Source organism: Hesperophylax consimilis, chromosome 14 (genome assembly GCF_061612785.1).
Source record: "Hesperophylax consimilis isolate HC1 chromosome 14, BYU_Hcon_1.0, whole genome shotgun sequence".
Taxonomy (NCBI): Eukaryota; Metazoa; Arthropoda; class Insecta; order Trichoptera; family Limnephilidae; genus Hesperophylax; species Hesperophylax consimilis.
The window spans coordinates 2,231,268-2,250,730 of record NC_142849.1 but is presented as its reverse complement, the minus strand read 5'-3'; the positions used below and the strand labels follow the sequence as shown (position 1 = coordinate 2,250,730).

At 33.0% G+C, this 19,463-nt stretch overlaps 1 protein-coding gene across 7 annotated transcripts in view; it reads left to right on the top strand.

The window, feature by feature from the left end:
• Nucleotides 1–19,463, top strand: part of LOC149417772 (angiotensin-converting enzyme-like) — a 444,505-nt gene that overhangs the window by 413,614 nt on the left and 11,428 nt on the right. For all 7 annotated transcript variants that reach the window (XM_089639417.1, XM_089639414.1, XM_089639413.1 and 4 more), the window contains 2 exons: nucleotides 12,557–12,718; nucleotides 15,409–15,502. In XM_089639417.1, the coding sequence (XP_089495543.1) occupies nucleotides 12,557–12,718; nucleotides 15,409–15,502 (256 nt within the window). The remainder of the gene's footprint in view (nucleotides 1–12,556; nucleotides 12,719–15,408; nucleotides 15,503–19,463) is intronic.

Sequence of the window (19,463 nt, the reverse complement as noted above, 5' to 3'; positions counted from 1 at the left end):
CTTTATTTTAGAGGTTTGATAGGGAAAATTCAACCGGAGGTCTGTCCAATACACCAGGTCCGCGCGTCGCACATTTTTGTGCACGGCTGCCTCACTTACGTCGTTAAGCTTCTGGCTTTATTTTAGGGTACTGTCCCGTCTTAAGGTCCATCAAACTTTAAATCGTATGAACCCAGACTTTTTTTTAGTATTTCATGACGAAAACCGGTTGCATGAAATTCATCGCCATTGTATGAATAATTTATTCAGCTCACGGTTTCACGCAGTTAAACGTGGTCTTTCTTCATTCTACCTTTCCTTGTTGCTCTTAGTTGTATAATTTTGCAAAAGCTCTCATTAAAAACTGATTGGGCTTAAGCTTACACCATTTTACTTAAATAGCGGCTGGTAATTTTTATCAACAGTGTAATAAATAATGACTGGTGTTGATCTTATGGGTTAAACACAATTATTCAACGTGTTCAATTCGAAATAGCATCGCAAAAACACGTCGCACGTGCTTTTTTTTGTTAATTTAATGCGTGAATAAAAGAATTTATTATCCAAAATACTGTTCAAAACAGATCATAATTTATTAAAAGGATTATATTGCTAGGTTTTAATTTCAATAAAGTGTTGTTTATTAATCGATTTAATAGTACGCGAAAAAAAAATTATGATTGTTAATTTATTAAGAATCTCTTCAAATTATTTGTAATAAGGTTAAATACGAGATTGCAGGCCCTTAGCGAATGAATTGATAAGTTTCCTGATAAACTTTTAGTAAAATACGATTATATTATCACGATCTTGGAACACGTGTTCATAAGAATTATTAAGGCAAAGGCAGGTGCATGAACCGAACACGTGTTCCGATGTATTAAGAAATTATTAAAAGTTTATCAGGAAACGGCTTGCAATCCCGTTTTCAACAGGCTGACCAATACTCTTCTTCAATTCTCAACGAAACACAGATCAAAGATTATAATACATGTTATAGCAGGGGTTCTCATTTTATTTCTGGTCGTGACCCCATTTTACAAAAGTGCAACCGCGACCCCGACAGGAGCTGGGAACTTCTTCTGGTACTGGGGATTCTGAAATATATAACGAATGAAGAATGGTGATCGTTAACTAAGGCGATACTTCCACTCTGAAACGTGCCTCAAATATACTATGTATTATTTTTAAATTAAAAAATTTGCAAATATCGCAAATTAATCAAATAAAATTTACTTGCGCACGCCGGCATTTGAACCCACGACCTTCGGCTTTCTAGTAGAGAACCTTACCTCTCAATCACGAACGCCGTAAATTGGATTTATAATGTTAATATAAAGAAGTGAAAAATCATCAGATGTGGCCTTTTGTGGCGAGTTCTTGATTACATTTTATAATATATTGTAACATTTACTTGTTTCAATGTTCAATCCAGTGATCTACTCCCAATTGTTCCTTAGAAGTTCTCACTTCTAGGTCACAAAAGGTGTTGGAATCAAATGTTTTTTGGTTATCCCTCTCTAAACAAATATCCTTTCTTCTATCAAGATTTAACTGTATAAAATTGCCTCGAATTATCGAAATTCGAAACAAATCTTCCATAAATTTTTGAAATTTTCAAATTTAAACAAAATTAATATATAAACTCCCCTGCTCTATCACATTAATTTTAAATGTTGGCCTAGAAAATCCATGAAGGGTGAAAGGCAGAAACATTTGGAAAAAAATCCTGATGTTCTTGGAATAAAATTATGATATCCTGTGTTACTTAAGTTTACGTCTGACCAGAACAAATCAAAATTTTAATATTTTGTAAATAAATAAATCATGCCGCAAGATTGTTCCTGTCTCCCTTCTGCCTTCTAAAACAGCCTAAATATGGATTTCCTGTATTTAGTATTTAACTTCCGTCTAAATTATAAACAATTCTTCAAAAAGCTTCCGCATATCTGCCAAAACATCGCGTCGGGAATGTGAAATGCACACAGCAACAATGCTGACGAATTGAAGAACTGCCACGGTTATAAATACCTCGTTCCTACTACAGAATGCAAGATGCAAGTAACATCTGGGTCACGTCTATTCCTGTCACGATGGTTCTGTAACTGTTCTTACGAGATTAGGAGGATTAGACAGATCATGAATTACGGCGCAGGACGGTGAATATGATATATTATTGGAACTATTCATTACTGATCCTGTTTGAACTTAATTAATACTCTGACGCTAAGCTGGATTAAAGAGTCATCTTCGATGCTGGCTGTGGTACCGGAAAGTTATTAATTGGAAATTTTGAAGCTAATATCTTTAAGGTTTCGATATTGTTTATTTATTTAGAATTGTTGACTATAATAATAATATTTAGATTGGCTTTAGCATTGACATAAATCAAAGATGAGCTATGTGCATACTAATCGAACAGACAATATAGAACTTTTCTATTTCTAGATGCAAAGCGAATGACGAAACGCGTAAGAAAGGAAAGGACATTCAACAATGGTGGAAATAATTGAAACAACTACATGTAACGGCCTTCACAACAAATCAAAGGAACGTATTAGAAATTGACAGTAATTCAAACAATGTGTGGGCGTTGGTTATCCAATAAATGGTTTCAAATTGAAAATTATATATATCTAAAATTTAAAAAAATATGTGGGTAGACCTAATTTTTAAATTGTTTTATATTATGCACTGTTCAAGTAAGTACATATTACGTTTTGTGTACTCTTTGTTCTTGTTGTGAGTTCACACTCTATTTTTCCAAAAATAAGTTTTGGGTTTTTCTGAAAATGATTTTTATCAGTTTGGATTTTGCCCTTTTTAAAAATCACTTCTACATTTACTTTCAACTTCCTTTTAGTCGTTAATATATTTGGAACTCAAAGCTAATACATTATCATATTTAACTTACGAATTACGACTACTAAGGATCGGGAGTAGATATAATTTCATTTAGAGCTTGTAATATTTTTGTGGTAAAGGGAAATATTCACTCAAGTGACTTTTGACATATTATACCAAGTTTGCAATACGTTTTTAGTGATCGCTTGCAATAATGTGCCAAATTTATATATTTTCTTATTAATCTTTTGAGGAATGGTATTAATTAAATAATATGATAAAAGTATTTATATTAAACCAATCGCTCGAGTGGTTAACGAACTAAAATAAGCTTTTTACAATCATACCATACCTAAATATTGCATAACATGTTTACAGAACACTGCTAATAAACAGCGTTGTAAAACTACCATCCACTCGGTGTGTTTTCAATAGAATCAGTTTGCAACTTTCAACACTTGCAAAATCGATAAAACACGCCATTAAAATGATGAAGTATCGCTCTGCTGAAACAACGGACCCAACGCAATATTGCCATTTTGCAAGTACTTGTATATTCTACTTGCCTAATAAGGTTATTTCACAGAATGAATCCAAAGTTAACCTTTCACGTGATACTCTTCCAATCTCTTTGATTTCCGGCCTGGGAAATTACCATAATTTTAGAATAGTTTTCATTTATCATGGCAGCTTTTCTCGCTAAACCGACATCTTCTATTATTATCCAAGTCCGTGTTTAAAGTTTCCCTTTCCATGAATTTCCACATGGACGTAATAATAATATTATTATAATTTGCCGATGAATTGAAAGGATTTAGAACGAAAATAATCAGAGATATTCTACTTTATTTGTAGAATTTGTTTGTTCAAATACTTTTGTTTTAAATTGTGATGATTTTGATTTATGTTATTTTTTAGCATATATTTATTAGTCTTATTAATTTACCAACATTAATACTTTATAACAGATATTGAAAATTGCTAAACATATTTATCAATATTTTATTCTACTTAAAGGGATTTTTTAAGATGGTTTGATCAAGCAGAAAAGTAAAGAAGAAAGGAATGAAAGGAAAATATGTGAATCTAATGTGAATGATAAAAGTCAGGGAGGGATCAGAAGAAGACATGGCACGATCAAGTAAACCAAATACTTGAGTCTGTTAGTGCCAATATTAAGAATAAAAGAAGAGAATGTATGAGACGATGTATGAATGTGAACGAGGCAAGAAGTGTGCCAAGACCGAGTTGTTTGGCGGTCCGTCCTCCCTAGCTACCCCTGCAGGCAAACGGCGTGATATTTAGTTAGTAAGTATTATTAATGATTGTGAAAGATGTATATATTTCTTTATTTAACGTAATTTCAATCCCAGTAATTTATTGAGGAATTTTATAATATCGGTACATGTAGTTGAACTGCCTGGTACGAGTAGATATGAGATATCAGGAAGATTGACTTTTCCTTGTTATCAATCTAAATCGCGTTGTATTCTGACCTACCAGACAAGTATTGTACTGTATATTATCTCCATATATAGTTAGTAATAACATAGATCATAGTAGAATTGTATTTTATATATTTGTACAGCGCCATTGAGGAGATTTTACACAAAAACGGCGCTATACAAATCATCCTAAAATTATTATTATTCTTCGTCCCGTGTTAGTTTATCTCGTGATTGTAATTTATTTTTCTGATTACCTTAGACATCATCCCTATGTTGATGTTAAGTATTCAAATATTTCGTTTGCTTCACCATCCTAAAAATGATTTCCTTTAACATGTCGCTTGCACCTGTATGTTGCGCTTGAATAATATTCCCATTGCTTTGTTTTGCAGAATTTGCTATTTGTTATTTTTTCTTTATTGCAGAGAAAAAAATACTTTAACTGTAGGTAAGTGTAGTGGTATAATAATTGTATTGTTTATTATCTGACATGTTTCTTAATTTACTTTGTTTCTTCTGCCAAGAGATTATAAACCTTTGGATCTTCGTGTGCATATTTTTTGGCCACGTCACATATATTTTTTTAATTTAAACTATTATTTTTATAATTTAAAATGATTGGCGGATGGACGGAGAAAGGAGTGTCAGGATAAAGGATAGTGAGCAAATGGATAAAGGAAGATATAAGGGACGCCTAAGGAAGAGAGATTGTAAGATTTAATTAATCAAATTCTGAGTTGGGTCATGTCAAGAGTTCTTCTAACAGAAGAGTACGCAAGAGACAAAGACGGAAGAAATGTATGCCAAGACACACTTGTTTTGCGAAATAAAGTGATATGTGACATAATATTCACACTGTTTTCATAAATTGATGCTAAAGATAAGAATTACTTTAGCCCCGAAATGTAGAGAAGGCTGGGGCTAGACGTAACAAAATAATGAGTTTGTAAACAGTAATGCCATTTGGTTGGAAGTAATAACCTCTCTTGTATAATCCCCTTTTTATATCCGATCATATCCATGACATTTGGCCCCGCTTTGTAACATTATACGGGTCTTGTTGGGTTCGGGGCAACTTTACACGGGGGGCGGATTTGCAATGTGAGTTGTTTCAATCCCATTTTGTGAACTACACATTTTAAAAATACAAACAAAATCAACAACTGGAGAAATAATAATAACAACTATGATATGTTTTTAGTTTAAAGTTCCTACGAATAATTTAACTTGTCTTTAGGTACCTACGAGTGGAGGTATCCATCCTAAGACGTCATTAGAACTGAATAACTTACAAATCTTTTTGATTCGTAGAAGTTTTAAAGAAAAAATGACACCATTAAAATGTTTGTGCAAAAAGTTGTTAAGTTAGTTTAGAGATATTATCTAACCTAACCTAACCATCACACAATTTCTCTGCAGAAATAAGTAAAAATAGTGGAATTCCACACTTTCTGTTGGCACGCACGTTGTGCATTATTAACATTCATACATGATTTCTTCCACATCACTCTTCTGTTATTTCAACACTTGACAAAACCAGACTACGATATTACGTTTACTTGATTAGACTGTATTTTTCTTGAGTGTTCCCCACTTCTCATACCATTCACTTTAAAAAAAATAGCCTTACCTTATAGTTAATCTATTTAGATCTATAAAGCCAAAAGTTTTCACAAATAAGTCGTAATGTGTCTATAATACAGAAAGGAAAAGTTTAGTAATCAATAAGAAAAAAGGATTTGTAAACTAGATCAAAAATACAAAGGTAAAATTACCCCTATTATGTTGTGCCTAACAAAGGGATGCATTTAAAATTCAATTAACGAACAAAAGGCGAAATGAAATACGTTATTAGTTTTGCCATGGATCACGAGTTTGACGAAATAGAAAATTAATAATAGCTGTCACGTATGTACCCAGGACTGCCCATCTTTAGCACAAATAATGTAGGCAGATGTCTTACAAGAATTTTAATATTATTGTATGAACATTTCAAGATACTACACCGATTTTTTTATTGTAAACTATTGATTTACCTATGCGGTTATTTGCCGAAGAAAAATGTTAATGTGGGAGATTAATATTATAAGAAAGGTAGGTAAATTGTTTTAAATATAAATACTACAAAAAAAAAAAAAATATCAAATAATCAAGCCAACAGTGTTATAATTTTTCAACATACGTAAAAATACGTTTTTTTGTAAGATAAATTACCCAGTACAGTGTTATGATTTTTCTGAGGTAAATTTTTTTAAAAATCTAGTACAAAATGCTGTCCGTGTCTGTCTGTTTGTTCGCTCAGTTCTTATAAACTACGCAACAGATTTTGATAGGGTTTTCTCTATCATTTAGAGAATTTCTTCTGAAATGTTTTTATTTATAATACATGTAATTTATATTTACAAAAAGTAGAGAAAAGTCGCTGTTTTATAATCAAGTCGTTAAAAAATATTTTCGGGCGCTTACATTGCTAACGCTGGCTAAACCTTATGAGATACATTAAAATAATTTACTACGGAATTGTATATCTTGAATAGGCCTACAGAAAAGTCCGCGTTGGTATATGTCTATCTCTTAAGGATAACCCCCAGTAACGCCGGGTACACGTCAGCTAGTTATGTATAAGATGCACCAATTTTTAAGCGAAATATTGAAGGATGTTATAGAGGAAATGAACAATAATCATGTATTGTTCGTACAGCAACCGCAATAAACAGCAAGTCGGCAAATCATTCCACATTCGAGCTTTTGAGCACTAGAACACGTTGTAAAAATGACCTCTTCAAACAGTTATTCTTCGGAGTACCTTCGATTGGGTACTCAACACCGGAAGAACAAACTCTTCACTCCCATCTGACACTGATTAAAACATTATATTACATCGGAAAAAATCGGGAATCCGTTATCCGTTTATACGCCTTGTGATTGGTCGTATTCTCCTTCATATTTAGCAGCTTTCCTAGACTCATTTCGAAATGTCTCCCTCACAACCAGCCCTTCCTTTAAGGGTAGGTCTGTGGTATGTGCATGCAGCTAGAAGCTTCTTGAAATAATAACCAGATCATCCCCCGGCACCCTCCGCCACCGGAATATAAATATGGCAGTTGATAATGGTACACTTTGTTCGTATTCCGCATGATAAATGATACAAAAGACAGAATAAAAACCAGGGCTCTATAAATCTTATAAAGTGTTTCAGAACATAAAATTTTCGTGAAATAATCCTACAGTGTATCATTTCTCCTTGTGTTAACTATGTGTAATATGTAAAATGTTATAATTAGACATAGTGCGTTAGTAAATAAATAAATCGATTTTAAACATTGTAAAATTGAACATAGAGCAGCTTAAATTGCAATAGAATATGCAAACCCAAAGCCAGGTTTCAATTTGTGGCAAAAAAAACAATTAGCCCGTTGCACACAATGCACACCCATGGATATTATGATATGCGAAGAGGCAATATTTACTTTAGGTCTTAAAATATAAAATATCCTGTAACTTTTAATCAGCAAGCCAATCATTTTTCAGCTACGGTCTGGCATTGTGTTTATAACCGCCATTTTTTCTGCATAAAAAAACAGGAAAAGAGAGTTTGCGGCTGTTGTTCTGCAATATCATATCTGGAATTTCACAATGGCCATATTGTGGCTTCGCGAACTAAAGGTAGTGCCGTGGGGTATTTATAGCGCTACAGGATGTATTGCGCTATAGGACTATCTGGTTTCAACAAAGGATTAATAGAACGAGCGCTTAATACCATTTATTTAATTGTTTTTTTGTCACCTTGTTTATTATGAAGACGCCTTGGGGGTAGCCTACGTTCAAAAGCCGAATAATAATAATAATCCTTTGACTCAGAATATTTTTTTTCTCTGATGTTGCATTTTATTTGCGAGTAAGCTGCAGGTACCACGGGCTTCGTTCCACTATCTTATAGAATCAGCACAAAATAATTCATAGAAAAAACAAAACAGCACAATCCTCCTGAAGGTGAAATCCAATAACTAACGCTAAAACCAGACTGTATTTATGTATCGTGATTGGTGTATCGATGGCAGCAACAGTAGACTGTTTGATGCCACGTGCCTCCGGAGTTTGACGAGTGTCACCGAGATTGGCCGAGCCCCGGGCCCGCGCTGCCAGCTGAACATTGCAAATAAATGCAAGTTTAATGTTATTTTACTTTAAAGTAGTTATTAGTAAATTTTTGTGCGTTTTTATTTTCTTGTTTCTGCATTTCTCAAACCCTTTGATTTTAGTGCAATTGAAAATCTTCTAGTAAAACGGATTTTAATGTAGTATGCTCTTCTTTTCATATTCAAAATTCAAACCTTTTTATATTAAACTTTATATTATTTAGCTGCGAAAGTTTCGGCAAACGCCGTTTTATCTTATGTCGCTAGTCATGAAATATTGTGTTGCGCTTTTCCTAGTTTTGTTTCACCAGTAAAAAAAGACCAAGAACCGCCACTACTGCTGTAAGCTTTGTTGTACAACGTTCCCTATTCCCCATAAACGAGTTATATGGCAGAAAGAGAGGTTACAGCATAGCTCTTAGTGGAATGCCCATATTTTAGCTGATACGCAGAAGTCACACTGTTTGCACACGTGCTGCTCGCTAGCCACGCAAATATTGATGAAACCACTGAAGAGATAAACAGATAGAAGTGTGTCCTTGTGCCTAGAATAAGGACATTTTTTCGTTAATTTCGGTAAAAATTATCAATTTATGAAATATTTTTTTGATTAGATAAATGATTGCATTGGCCTATCTAGGAGCCGAAAGGAGTTATGCAATTGGCGATATCAATTTTCTATTAAATCGGTATAGATTCCACTTCTAGGGATTCGCTGTTTAGTGGATGGAACTCACTATGTAGTGATGTATTCGTGACGCGATGAATACTGCAACTGAGTCTGATATTAATTCTCTGTGGTCGTGTTTGGGCTCACCATAGGCAAGCTGGAGTATGGAAGCCATTGTCTCTGGTAACCACAGACAAAATTCAACATAGACTCTATTTGAACAGTGTTTACCATACACACATTGCGGCGTAGAAGCCCATGTCTCTGGAATTCCCACAAACAAAATACAACATGGAATCTATTTGAACGGTGTTTATCATAGACACAATGCACAGACGTCCATATATCTGAGATTCCCACAGACAAAATCCAACATGGAATCTATTTGAACGGAAAAATATGATTTAAGATTTTCACGGCCAAAAGGATTTTTGTTACCTATTTGTTTTTGGGGTGTTATGCCGTGAAACACGGCATAACACCCCAAAAACAAATAACAAAAATATTTGAACGGAGTTTATCATAGACACATTGGACAGACGTCCAGATATCTGAGATTCTCACAGACAAAATCCAACATGGAATCTATTTGAAAGGTGTCTATCATAGACATATTGCAGCATAAGACCCCCATGTCTCTGGGATTCCCACAGGCAAAATCCAACTCGCTCGCGTGCCGTATATATATACATACTTGTTACATATATAATACTTACTCCAAAATTAGCTGTCATTGGTAATAATCATAGACATATGAATATTAGTAGACCTGCCCTAAGTGATTAAAAGCGTATTATTCCCCACTCCCCATACCGGTTCCATTGGAGCCGGCTGGGCTCGCGTATGGCTTCCCGTGAATCTTGAGAATGTGACGTCATCATTCTTGTTCGAACTAGCGTCGAGCTATGGTCGAGGCATTTTATGAAATAACACGGCAAAATAGTGGCTTGTGCTATGAAAACTTGTAAAAATAGATGTGAAAAAGAGAATAAACCCAATTGTCGTATTACATTCCATATGTAAGCATCATTTTAAGCTTATTCACATCGTATAATATGAATCAGTTGTAGAAACATATACTATCACATCGAGAAACATCTGGTCGAATGTAGCGATTCTCAAGTGTGCGCATCGTTGTTACTGGGAAGTAAATTATGAACACTTATAAAAATGTCTTAACTAAATACGTAAACAAAATATTCGACTCTGAAAATAGAAGAATTTTTTTTTGCCGAATTTGGACTTCGCAAATTTGTTCATAACGTGGCGAGTAATTTGCGCTCCCATGTAAAAATGTCTATTCATTCAAAAGCAGATTTTACTTTTAAGAACTAAATGGTGATATTATAATGCGAGATGCCTATATACTGTCAGATTGATTTATTGACGAATCACAGTCAGCTTTACCCCCCTTCGTTCTTCAACAGTTGATTTTACCCCTCACCTTTAATTTCTAGTCTATATATTCATATGTCTGTGGTAATAATACATTAATTAATTCAGTCATTTCCAACTCTAGGGTAGGTGCGTTGTACATGTACGCTTGGTAGCTAGAGGGAAAACGAAAGATAAATCAGTTATTTTTCCCGGAGCACAGAGGTACCTACCTATTTAAACTTTTTTCGAATCATTGCAACGTGACCCATGAACCTCTTTTATAATTTTTGTTCACTTTGAAAATATTTGTGGATATATTATCAAACCATATTTTACCCAATCGACCATATATTGTAAAATAGTTTATTGTATTTAACATTCTATCACAATCTATATATATAACTCTGATTTACCTTGGTGTGTATATTATATGTGTGTGTATGTGTATTATTTCACCATCCATTTGGTCAATATTTTTGTCAATACAACATTTTTGTCTAGTTTCCAATATTTAATAATAACAGTGATATTCACTGTTTTTAATGTTTTAATTTCACTATGTACTATTACCATATCTATGTAATTGTTCAAATTTTGTCCATTTGGGCAAATAATTTTGTCCATTTTGACAATATTTTACTTTCTTTTGTTTTTTTTCTTGAAATAATTGCGTTTTTATACGACCAAAACTATTTATTCATCTTCATATTATGTACGCATGGGCGCAAATAAATAATTCGTCTTAATATTTTAGAGTACAACTTGAAAAAAGTGTATTTTCATAAAATAATTTAATTAACCCCATCTATGAACGCGTAGATTGTAACGTGCCTTACATTTATGTATTGTTATGGTTAAACGCGACGCTAGTTATATTCTACGTTTTCATAGATGGCGTAATTAATTAATTTGATCAAAATTCGCTTGTTGCAAGGTATTGCTTTGCAGTATTAAGACAAATTATATGTTTGCGCCTGCATATACGCAATATGAATATGAATAAATAGTTTTGTCTATATAAAAACTCAATTCTATCGAGAAAGGCACACAAATACAATATTGGATTGAATAATCGGTACAATATTGTATTTGTATGCCTTTCTCGAAAGAATTGAGTTTTTAAACGAACAAAACTATTGATTCATATTCATATTGCGTATATACGGGCGCAAACAAATGATTTTTCTTAATATTGTAAAGAAATACTTTGCAAAAGCGTATTTTAATAAAATTATTTAATTAACGCCATCTATGAACACGTAGAATATAACAAGCGTTGCGTTTAACCTTAAATGATATAATTGTAAAGCTGCACATCTTGATACAGGAATGCCCTGGTGAGATGTGCAGAGTACGTTTTTTATGTTAAAAACTGTTTTTTTTTTTAATAAATAAATAAAATTTACCCTAAAGAGGCTGATTTGATTCAGTGTTTTGCTTCAGCACACAAATATTCTACTGTATAAAACAGCACATAAATATTTGATCGATTTTCATTCTAACATTTCGATTCTTCAAATAATCGTTGATTTTTCGATTATTCCCAGCAACAATCGTCGTTTCACATTTTCAATGGTAAATTCCCATAACTTAGCAATATCGTCAACAATAAAAACAATACTTCTTCTTCACCCTTCGCCAACATTCAATTTCTTGAACTGTGAAATAACAAGGCGATGCATTTATGAGTGTTTTTATCGACTCTTTCCCAGAAGTTCAACAGACTCATTGTCTTTCTTATTTCTTTGCTGCACATAAAGTTTATATAGCCACTATTTCGTTTCATTTTCAGTCGTAAAAATCGGTTGCTCGTATATGACTACAATAAGCTCTTTATTATAATTTAAAATATAAAGCTCGTGAAATTTTTATGCGAAAAGTGCAGTTCCGAAGTGAAAGTTTAGTGCATTTTAAAGCATTTTATTTTAGTATTTTTATGATTATATTAAAGAGCAGGTATTTTTATTAAATAGTATACTAAGGGTGCGTATAAACCTACCTTGCCTAAGGCCTAATTAAGTGCATGTGCAAACTCCGTAGGCTATTTCTAATTGAATTGAATCTAATGGTTTATTGGTTTTTATTGTTCTCTCTTCCAGGTGGACGCCGACAAAGCCTTCGGCGATTTCGCAAAGACGCAGGCCAACGAAGTGAAGACCTACGGTCAGAGCGAGACGGTCAAGGACGAGCTGCTGAAAAGGAAACTGGAGCTGCTCTCCTCGCCAGGAGACACGCTGCTCGACACTGATCAGTGGAATAGCGTAAGTTTTTGCCTTTATGTATATTAAAATCCTCGGTAAATATTTTGGATGAAATTAGATTTTTATTGAAATGTCTTCCTCATTGCCTTTTCGCACACATTTCAATCATAGTCGATATTTCCTTAGAAAATTTTACCTATAGAAAGAATCTTATTAGATTGGAGTAACCGCCGCTAATAAATTTAACAAATCAGTTTTCGTCTCTCCTGAAATTACCGGTTTTGCACCCCAACTGATAATATATATTGGACTATCTCTTCCTATTAGAACTTTTGAGTTTTTTTAGTACTAGGTAATCAAAAATATTCCTGATTTGTTTGCCCTGGCTTCCAAAGTTCTATATAATAATATATTCATATGTAATCATAGAACCGCATATCAAGAGCTCTCAACGAAGATATGAAATACGATACCATGCTAACTCAACACAGTGACTATTCAACACACTTTTAAAAAGTGATATAAAGTCATTAAAAACGATGAAAAAATTATTTTTTTCACCTAACTTAACATAACCTACTTAACCCAGTTAATAAAGTTTTTGTTTCATCACTTTCCATGACTTTATATAACTTTTTAAAGATGTGATTAATTATCATTTTGATGATTTATCCGGTCACCATGAAATACAACACCAATATTGAACTATTTCCACCGGTATTATTATCACTGTTAGAGACTCCAGTCCCGGTAAAACCAAAGGATCGGGATTCATGTCCCAGTTGTGACCGCTACCCTTTTACTTTCATTGATAGTTGTTCATATTGCCAATTGAGAGGCTACACAGACTAGTTAATAAGTATAGTTAAATCAATGTTTACCGCCACCACTCGGTGAACAAACTAAAATTAAATCTATTAGAATATTTGTAACAGATCTAAAAAAATCATGCGCCAATCGGGCGTAATAAAGGTTTGTTGATTACAAACGTGATTTACAACAAACTGTTCATGTTTATTTTTATAATTATGTCATCTTACCTTAACTACGTTATCGTATTACTATAATACAGATATCTAACTTTAGTTATGTTCTGTAAAATACTCAATGTGGCGTAATAAAGGTTTGTTAAATACAAACATGCTTACAACAAACATTTCATGTTTATTTTTATTAAGTAACAATATTATTATGAAATACTCGTACGTTTTGCTCTGTAACTACTTTTATAGTACCTTAACTTGTGCAATTAAAAAAAGAGAAAATTATTTTAATTACCAGATCTTATTTACGTACCTGTCTGACAAAAGTTTTTTCAAAGAAGGGGATGACTTCTAACTTCTAAACGACGTTTCGAAAAATATACACTTGAAATAGATGAAAAAATTCCCCTTCGCAATTGAACAAGGTTGGGGCTAATTTCTCCGAGGGTTGCAAATTATTAATTTGTCGCTCTGTGATCATGGGCCAGCGACCCCCGCCCTCACTATAAAGAATTGCAACGAGAGAAGCCAATTTTAAAAATAGTTGCTTTCATTAGAATCTCAAACGACGTGTAAACTGAAACATTATGCTGATTAGGGATGCTACATTTGCATTCCAACTAGAAATAAAAGCTACTTAGTAAACAAATTGGTAAACATGAAAAAATCAAATAAATTTCATTGAGGGGCCTTTTTACGCTACGTGCAATTGTTTACAGTTTAAATTGTTTCAAATGGAATAACGAAGATGTTTTTAAGGAATTTTTTTTAAATCACCATAGTCACATTGCTATAAACGACGTTAAGAAAATTTGTAATACTTTTCGAATGGAGATGATTCTACAAAAAAGGTAGTAAATTCTTTTTTTTCCGGTTTTTTTTTACTTTCTGTAAGTGTTTTTGTGCCTTTAGAAGTTACATGTCAATTAAGTCGTTGGTTGAAATCAATATAAAAATCAAGAGGATAAAAGGCGTCGAGTTTTTAAAATATTAAAGTTGCAAAACGTCCACAAAAACGTCATTTCCCCTCTCAAATGCCAACCTACTCAGATTTTTAAGAATTTTAGGTGAAATATACAAATTTCATTAAATCATTAACAATAAAAAGATAGGTAATGTGAAAATAGAACTAATTTTCAACATGTCTGCTAAATTATGACGCCATGAAATTCAGAAAAAAAACACCAACAAATATCGCAATAATATTCGAAATGTGCCTCCGTGATCGAGAGTAAGGCTCTCGACTAAAAATCCGGAGGTCGCGGTTCAATTGCGGCGTGCGCAAGAAATTTTATTTTATTATTTTTTATTGTGAATCGTGCCAGAGCGGAAGATACTCTCAGAACCGCCCCAGTGAAAGACCACCGTCCAGAATTTAAACGTCACTTGCAATAGCTTTAGTATACCATCAGCTTCACAAAATACCCCAATGGGGGATGCCAGTCTCACTAGCTCGTGACGGTTGGTAGCAGTTGGGACTCTTGTGAGGTATTCACTTTTTAAAAATTTATAAAAAAATTACGAATAAAATGGCAAAAATATTATGGTTATGCCGTGCATATGTTTTCTAATCAGCGCAGCATCCAATCCTGCGTGAATTTTAAAGACGACTTTCAGAGAAGTTTTCCTATCTGCGAAAATCCCTCCACATTATCACACTCTCGTGGGATTTGCGTCGTTGCATAAAAACTTATCTGTGATATGTGGCTACCTACGATGTGTTGGCTACAATTAAATGCTTTAATTTGAATCTATTCTCCTTTTCAGTTGATGTCCTATTCTGATGAAGCAGTAAACGATTTGTACAATACTAATAACATTGATTGTCGCGCGGACCCTCCTCAAAGCTGCTCATATTCCGGTAAATATTTATATTTTTTTAAATACATGATTCCTGCATTAACATATTTATTTAAACCTTTTGAAAATTTACCTCATCTCAACAGGAGGATTTTAATCCTCGTAAGCTGGAAATTCTGTGTTTCTTTTACCAGTATTTCAGTTGAATATGCTCCGAAGAGCCAACGTCATTAAACCCTTTGTTTTTGAAAGTGTATTTATTTAATCATTGAAAACAATATTAACGACCATCAAACGAAAAAAATGTGAGACAAAAAAGACAGAAAAAGATTCAGTTGCATCTAGGAATTGAACTCAGGACCTCTTCATTGCCGGGGAAGTGCTCTGACCCCTGAGCTAATTCGACCATGTCATCTTCCGCCATGTTGACTTCATACTTCGACTGAGAGCTATAATATTATCTTCATTTTCTTAACGCTATTTTTTATTTATAAACGCAATATAGATAGTGTCTTGAATAAATAGATCCGGTTTCATTTTAATGTGCGATGTTTATTGAATTTTCGGTTCGAAGTGAATATTTTTCTTTCTTTTCTGTTTCGTCTTTAATAATCTCTTAAATGATAAAATAGTGCGATTTGAGGTTTTATCATCAGTTAACATACTTTTATATTGCTTATCACAGAATAGTATTCACTTCTTGCAAAAACACAACATCTTACAGGGATAAATAAAAAAAACATCATATGAGTGGCCAGTTGGGTACTTTGAATACATTTGGTAGGTATGTCGGGTGCTTTGTAACGATATGGCTGATGGCTTTATTGATTGTTCGCCCCCTTTGTATGAGATTAATTTTAGAATCCCATGTTTCAGAACTAGAGAAAAGCTTAATTTTTCATCTTTATAAAAATGTTCTACTAATCTCAAACAAAACGCTTTTACATTTAGACCTTGTAATTGGATTTTATTTGTATTGTTTATAAGTTTATCATTTACAGATGTTAAAAAATCTTTTGGTTTTCCAAAATAAAAAGATATTTGAACAATATCAGAATAATAATTTATATGAAAAAAAACGAATCTAGTAAGAAAGAATGCATTTTTCAATATAAGCTTAGATAATGTGAATATAGTAAATTTAAACAGATCTAAAAAAACTCCAAATAGTTTTGGCATATAAATTTTTAAAAAACCACTCATCCCGCGAAAGGTGCCGCTTCCTTTAAAGCTTTTGAAATTGAAATTCACATGAGAAAGAGAAGTTTTTTCGACTCGTTCTTGTACTCAATAGTTCAGCGCTGGAACGACTTGCCAGCGTCTGTACTTCCTCCCTCCTACAAAATTGGTTTCCTCAAGACCCAGGAAAACTTACTCCTTCCTTCTTCCCGAAGATCCCTCCGCGCAGCATTCCCGAAGATAACTTCCAGAGTTAATATTCTAATACATATATTTGTATTGTATACAGGTAATTTATGCGTCAAAGCGCAACGTTCATTTTATTATTGTTATTTAATAGATGAGTTGAATTGAAAACTTGCATATTAAAAGTTTGATAGGCAAAGAACACAATGTCAAAACACCGTATCTAACTTTAATATAATTTAATAGATCTGTTTAAAAAACTAAGCTATCAAAAAATCACTGTTAAAATTTTTATGTAAAGAAATAAGCTTCTCTCATTCTCGAAACTAGGGACCATAAAATTATAAGTGCACTTCTGTTCTTCAGTTGCACGGTTCAACTCGTAAAAACTAAACATACTGGTAAAATGCAGCGTTTTGTATTAAATTTTAGATACTCTTGTCAGATAATGATTTTTGTTTAGAAAGGTTTTAAAATGTAAATAGACAGAAGTAACACGTGACCAGCCGAAACACTTGATGATAATCGTAGCTATTATTCCGCTCTGCTGTACACTAATGTTGGTCTGCACTTCCTTCCCTTCTTTTCTTCACCTTTTTCTCCCTTTACATCTACGACTCTACTGTTCTCTTTATTCAGGCCCGCTGAGAGCTACGTAACTGCCCACAAACCATAATTTATTTATTTATTACACGCCCTAGTGGGCTTTTCTTAAAAAAAATTACGAGCTGTTCGTATCAAAGTAAACACTTAAAATTAATACAGTAAAGAAGTGTAAAGATAATAACACAAAAGGTCGCAAAAAAAACACAGAACAAAATACACATGAACAATGAAAAACAACAGAATAATTACAGAAAAAGTTACATAAAAACACGGAACAAAATTCATAGTTAAAAATGTGAACAGGAACTAAGAATCCTCACGCATATTATTGAATTTAAAAGATTCAACAAAAACATAATAGTAGAAGCGAAGAAGTTATAAATAAATAAATAAATAATAAATTCTTTATTCCAGGATGTGGGGAGGTTAGTGCAATCCCACACATCCCATAGAGGATATAAGTACAGATAGTATTTACATATAGTAAAATAAATAAAAAGAGATTAAAAAAAAAAAAAAAATGATATTGAAAATTAAATTAAATTAAAGCAGAGAAGCACGGGAATCCATCGGATCTAAGATTGTGGGAGCAAGTATCTTTCTCCAATGGTCTTCAATGCTCGATCATATCTTTATATGTTATATAGTTATATAGGTACATAGGTGTATTTGTGTCTAGAAGAATAAAAGTGATAGAATGTACAACATTGATACTGATTAGTTGATGAAATATATCACCCAGATCAGAATATTTGTTTCCGAGACTGTGAAGACTCGGAATCGAAGAATTTTGTCAATTTTGTTTTGGAAGAATTTAATCAAGATCAAGATCAGCATATCGTTCGACATACGTTCTCATTTGGGATTCTATGGCGAGCGATATGCTGAAATAGGCTAAGCCATGATGCTTATAGCGTAATTATCATCCCATTGAACATATAAACACATCCACGAGTGAGCCACAAATGCTTCATTCCATTTTAACACTTGTACGAGATAAAGGTTACGTCAGTATTGCATTGTTTTCGGGTCTCCTCATTTTTGATTAGATCTTAATAAGTTAGGTAACTTAACTTACCACGCATCTCTTGAGGGTTCATTACTACTATTGTCTTAAAAACCGAATAATATTTTAGGTAAAACTTCGCATTCAATTTTGAATTCGTAACTGTAGATTATTTTTTTTTATATGAGTACCTACATAATTTTATTCGAATATTCCATCAATAACATAGCTTTAGAAAGAGTCACGGAAATGAGAGATCTTGGAATTATTTTGGACGAAAAACTAAGTTTCACCAATCATATCCATCAAATTGTGAACAAAGGTATGAAAACACTTAGCTTCGTATTAAGAAACCTAAAAACTTTAATTCTTTACAAGCCATTAAACTATTATACGTATCTCTAGTAAGAAGTCTAATTGAATATAACTCAGTAGTTTGGTCTCCATCTTACAAAATTCACATTAACAACATTGAGCGAATACAAAAAAAATTTCTACGTTTAATAAATTTTAAATTAAATATCTCTGTCGAAGACTTAAAATAAAATTTCTTATTACTCTAAAAATACATACATTAGAAGATAGACGTAAAATAAACGATTTAACGTTCTTATTCAAAATACTTAACTCTAAATTCGACTGTTGTGAACTCCTGCAACTTATAAACATACATACACCCACAGTAACAACACGACATACACCCACAGTAACAACACGACAAAATACAATATTCTACAGTAGCACACATAAGCGTAACTACATTGCCCACTCTCCGATACAACGACTTCACACCATGGGAAATCATTACTTGGGTGATGTTGACATATTCAATACCAACTTGGCAAGTTTTGTGGATCATTTAAAACATTTATTTCAACAATACTCCTAAACAGATCATGTAAACCTACAAATAGCTGTAATTTTCTGTTTTTGTTTCTTGTGTTTGTATGACTTGTTGCATAGCTTTTATCAAATGTAATGTTATTCTTATTTTTTATGTTTCAAAGCATCTGTCAAATTAAAATTATACTACCAACCATGTAAA